Raw genomic sequence first — 5,808 nt, 5'->3', positions numbered from 1 at the left:
TATTATTATTATTATTATTATTATTATTATTATTATTATTATTATTCACCACACACTGCACAAGGTGCTTGACATTATTATTATTATTATTATTATTATTATTATTATTATTATGTTATTTAATATGATGTCCGATATGATTGAATGGATTGACTTGATGACCAAAGACTTTGGTCCTGGTGAACTCTGATTTTATTTTAGATTTGTTTAAATTCATAAATTGAAAGCACTGAATGTTTTTAATATGATGATCCATAAATCCATTGAATGATTTGAATCATTTGAATGGGTTGACTTGATGACCAAGACTTTGGTCCTGGTGAACTCTGCAGAAAATTCACAGCTGTAATACGCGTAAATATTTTATTTTATAGAAAAACAATAATAGATAATTTGAAGAAAATATAGTATCATTACATTAGGGGCGTTAGCGAACAGAGCTTTCGGCAAACTACTCGTGTTCGTGTTCGGTAAACGTTCGTTTATGTTTGTTTGTTAAGGTAAACAAATCATTAACAAACAAAAATTAGAGCTCGGTTAATAAACGAACAGAGCTTAAACAGTTGTATGCTCGTTTGCTAAGAGATCGTGAACAAGCTCGTTTGTGTTCGTTTAATAATGTTCGTGAACAAGTTCATTTGTGTTCGTGAACAAGCTCGTTTAGTGTTCGTTTAATAATGTTCGCGAACATGAACGTAGATTATTTCTTGTTCACGAACGAATTGTGATCATGAACATGTGCATGTGTTTGGTTATTAAAGGTTCACGAACGTGTTCATGAACGGAAACCAACATGTTCGTGAACGTGCTTGTTAACAAACATGTTTGTTAACGTTAACGAACACGTTCGTGAACGTGTTTGTTAACAAACATGTTTGTTAACGTTAACGAACACGTTCGTGAACGTGTTCGTTAACGTAAACGAACACGTTCGTGAACGTGTTTGCGAACGTTAACAAACACTAATGAACGCTTAACAAACGAACACGGACATGATTTTCAAAAACCTTAACAAACAAACATGAACACGAACACCCCAAAAATCTTAACAAATGAACACGAACAACCTTCGTTCGTTTATGTTCGGTTCGTTAACGGCCCTACATTACATGACAGAATTACAGATATAATCAATACTTTAAGCATAGCATAAATATAATATTTTATATCAAAACTGTAATGGACAGTTATTCCACAGGTCTCAATCATCGAAACTAGTCGGATCTAATAAAAAATGGGTCACAAAAGAATTACTGATGTAATCTATCAATATTTTAAATTTTAAATATAATAATTTATATCATAATTGTAGTACTTTATAGCAAAATTATAGTATATAATTTGCAGAAAATAAAGTAATAATACAACAAAATTGCAGATATCATCAATATTTTAAGTCTTATATATATTACTCTATAACATAAATGTAGTACTTTATAGCAAACCTCTAATAAACGATTTGAAGAAAATAAAATATAACAGAATAGAATTGCAATTATAATCAATATTTTAAGACTTATACGTAATAATACTTTATAGCATAAATGTAGTACTTTACAATTTGCAAAAAAATAAAGTAATACCATAATATAATTGCATATATAAACAATACTTTAAGACTTCTTAACAACACTCTCTTCTTTCATTTTATGTGTCTGGTTCGGTTAACAAGATTTGACTGATGTTATTTTGAATTTAACTTTTTCATAATACTAAGTTTAGTATTAGTATATAAAATTTATATATTAGAAACTATATTAAAAGTATTATAAAACACAACAAATCAAATCTTTTACCGGCAAGGTATCGAAAGAGCAAAAAATCCTTAAAGAGCTAAAGTTAAGTCCTGCAGCCGTTGCAAGAGCATCAGCAACTTGATTGGCCTCCCGATATATGTGCCTAATCGACGATCTCCACGAACTTAGACAAGAGCGAACGAAGAGGATGGCATCCTTAATCTTCCACGAGATCCTTGTTATCCCCGACGAAGCCAAGTTGGTGAGGGCAAGGGAGTCTCTACTTCCACCGCAAAAGGCCTTCTGGCAAATATATCACACCACTGGAAGGCAAACTGAAGCTCATTGATTTCTATAGCATTGCCTTCTTAATACGGATGGAGTAATTTAAAATATTATGAATTTTTATAACGGGAGTTAACTAACCTTTATATAGAAGGTTAAAAAAACATTAGATTACTCCAGTAACATAAGCATATAGATATATTAATGAGTTAATACTCAAAATAGTTCTTTTTTTTTTTTTTTTTTTCAATTTCATTGACTAAATTGAGCAAAAATACAAAAGTGTAGGACTATATTAAGTCATCAAAAACGTATTGAACGAAATTGAGAAAAATCACTATAGTCGAAGATTATTTTGAATATTAACTCATAGATTAATTGATGATTAGCAAACGAACATTAATATTTCTTGTACATACATGCATGTAGTAACAAATAATGGTACCCGGGTTGGACTTCCATTTGGAAGATTATGTGTTCGAGCCTCAGTGGAGGCGTTATTGGTTCTTTGTGTTTCAGTAGGTTAAGAAAGTATATGAATAGATACTACAATGTAATAGAGCCAGTAACTTTCAAAAAAAAAAAAAAACAAATAATAAATTATAACTACAGCCACAGTATTTGAAAATGATATGACTGAATTTCCAACGAATATTCATATTTAAATACAACTGAATTTTATTTTATTTGTTTAAATTGACAGCACTAAATTTTCTATAATATGTAGTACTGTGACAGATTCAATTCAAGCCGCGTGTTGACTTGAAGGTCAACTCTGCCCAAAGTTCACTCATCAAAAGCTTTTATACCCTCCCTATTCCCTGCCCAGAAGATGAAAACACAACAACAACAACAAAAACAAAGGCAACCCAAAATAGAACATCAAATCCATGTCCCCTTTGCTATTGTTTTATCTCTTTTATGCTGCAATTTATACAGCAGCAGCAGCAGCTCAACAAAGTTCCACCAACATAAGCCTAGGCTCCTCCTTAACACCAACCGGCAAGTCTTCGTCTTCATGGCTATCACCCAATGGCCATTTCGCTTTCGGTTTCTATCAGCAAGGCAGTAGTGGCTATGCCGTCGGAATATTCATAGCCGCCATACCTGAGAGGACACCCGTCTGGACAGCCAACAGGGACAATACTCCCATTTTCCCCACCAACTCAACTTTGGTGTTGAAGAGTGATGGAAGGCTAGTTGTGGAGGTAGGCCATGGCCAAGGCCAAGATATCGACATTATTCCTACTGATGCTCTTCCTATTTCATCAGCTTCCATGTTAGACAACGGAAATTTCGTGGTCTACGGTTCTGGTGAGAAGATCATATGGCAGAGCTTTGAAAATCCAACAAACACTCTTTTGCCTGGACAGAGCCTTTTGAATGGAAAACGTTTGGTTTCCAGTGCTTCAGAAAATGATGACAACTATGGAGTTTTCATTATCGCCATGCAATCTGACGGAAACCTTGTACAATATCCACTCCAAGGTCCATACATTCCCCAAAATGCTTACTATGCATCCAACACTGATGGAACAGGTAGTAATATTACTCTAAATCTTGATGAAGATGGTAGCCTTTACTTGATCAATTCTACCATCAATATTATCAAGAACTTGATCCCATCAAGAGGCAATCCAGAGGAAAAAACAATTTATATTGCCAAAATAGATGTGGATGGTATTTTTAGGGTGTATTCACATCCGTTTGGTCATGGAAAGTGGTCTGTTGTATGGTCAAATACGGATAATAAATGCGCCCCAATAGGCCTGTGCAGGCTGAATGCTTATTGCACTATGATGGACAAAGAAGCAGAATGCAGATGTCTCCCAGGATTTGACTTTGTAATTCCAGGCAACTGGAGTTCAGGGTGCAATAGAAATTTCAGTACAAGAAGCTGTAAAGCAACAGGTGGAGGTATTATCAATTATGAAATGAGAGCAGTGGACAACACAGTGTGGCAAAGAAATTCTTATGAAAATTTCAAAACTTCAACTAAAGAAGAGTGTGAGCAAGCCTGTCTGGAGGACTGCAATTGTGATGCAGCACAGTTTAAAGATGGTCAATGTGGAAAGGAAAGACTGCCCCTCATATACGGAAGAAGGTCGGTTGATAATTCTAATGTAGCTCTAATTAAGGTTGGGTTTCTTGCAAATATTGGAGGAGGAGGAGGAGGAGGAGGAGGAGGTCTAGTTGATCATTCCCCAGAAAGCAAAAAACAGCTGCACAAAGCCATCTTAGTTGTCGGCATTTCATTATTAGCTTTTGCTCTTCTGGTCTTGGCAATCTCTGGGATGCTGATACACAAAAGTAAGATTTGGAGATATAGAGAGATCTGTGAGAGAGATAATAATGGGCAGTTTTGGGAGGATGTTGGGCCCCAGGCTTTCACCTATGCAGAATTAGAGAGAGTAACCAATGATTTCAAGGAAGAGCTTGGCAGAGGGGCATTTGGGGCAGTTTTCAAAGGAGTGCAGGCAGAAGGCCAGAAATTAGTAGCTGTGAAGAGGCTAGAAAAAGTTTTGGAAGATGGGGAAACAGAGTTTCAGAATGAAATGAAAGCTATTGGTAAAACCCATCACCGTAATTTAGTGAAGCTTCTGGGTTACTGCATAGATGGAGCTAAAAGGCTTCTGGTCTATGAATACATGAGCAACGGATCTCTGGCTGACACACTTTTCACGCCACAGAAACAGCCATGCTGGGAGTGGGAGGAGAGAATTGGCATTGCTCGAGATATAGCAAGGGGCCTTCTGTATTTACATGAAGAGTGTGAAACACAAATCATCCACTGTGATATAAAGCCTCAAAACATACTCTTGGATGATCGATGTGTGGCAAAGATTTCAGACTTTGGATTGGCAAAGCATATGAAGCAAGACCAGACCAGAACTTACACAGGAGTTAGAGGAACAAGAGGCTATGTGGCACCAGAATGGCACAGAAAGATGGCAGTGACAGTAAAAGCAGATGTATACAGCTTTGGGATAGTGCTCTTGGAGCTAATCACTCGTCGAAAGAGTGTGGATTGGAGCCTTTGTGATGAAGAAGCTGTTCTTGAAGAATGGGTATACAACTCCTTTGAGGCGGGTGAGGTAAGTAAAGTAGTTGGGGAAGAGAAAGTGGAGAAGAGACAAGTAGAGAGAATGGTAAGAATTAGTCTATGGTGTATCCAAGAAGAACCATCACTCCGCCCTTCAATGAAGAAAGTTTTACTAATGCTGGAGGGGACAGTTGATATCCCTGTACCCCCTAGTCCTACTTCATTTCTTAGTGCTGTGTAATTGGGACTTACATTATCTCAATCTTTTATCATTTTTAATTTCCTTTTGCTATTTGGAATCTCTAAGTCTGTCTTTTTAATTCTGATGAAATCAATGTAATGTATTGCTCTTTTCTTAAATAGATGATATTTTAATTATGTATAGCCTATATGGGTTTAGACATTAGATGTTTAATTTGTTACTTTTCTAAACACGAAAAATCCAAAAAAAATTATTTTTCGAGTTTCTAAACAAACCCGATTAAATCATGAAATTATTAAAGCAAACTGATAGACATTATGAGGATGAACTCGAGTCGAAGCGAACCGACCCGGGCTAGGTTGACCCAAAATGGTTTTACCTGAGCCCATGATGTCGGGCCGACATCCTTGAGGTCGGCGAGATGAGCAGAAGACGTGGTCAAAATAGGACCATAACCACCCGCCCCGAGCGGGTGGCACCTGGTATGCACGGACAGTTACAAGGAGCCAAGTATAAAAATAAATCATTTGTCTTTGTTTAGG

At 36.3% G+C, this 5,808-nt stretch overlaps 1 protein-coding gene across 1 annotated transcript; it reads left to right on the top strand.

The window, feature by feature from the left end:
• Positions 1–2,771: 2,771 nt before the first annotated feature.
• On the top strand, positions 2,772–5,442 carry LOC109191551 (G-type lectin S-receptor-like serine/threonine-protein kinase LECRK3). The gene has a single exon (XM_019342178.1). The coding sequence runs from the start codon at positions 2,912–2,914 to the stop codon at positions 5,303–5,305; it is 2,394 nt and encodes a 797-aa protein (XP_019197723.1). The 5' UTR covers positions 2,772–2,911; the 3' UTR covers positions 5,306–5,442.
• The last annotated feature ends 366 nt before the right edge of the window (positions 5,443–5,808 follow it).

The sequence above is a fragment of the Ipomoea nil genome, unplaced genomic scaffold, assembly GCF_001879475.1.
Source record: "Ipomoea nil cultivar Tokyo-kokei standard unplaced genomic scaffold, Asagao_1.1 scaffold1694, whole genome shotgun sequence".
In the NCBI taxonomy this organism is placed as follows: Eukaryota; Viridiplantae; Streptophyta; class Magnoliopsida; order Solanales; family Convolvulaceae; genus Ipomoea; species Ipomoea nil.
This window is presented reverse-complemented; position numbering and strand designations above follow the sequence as displayed.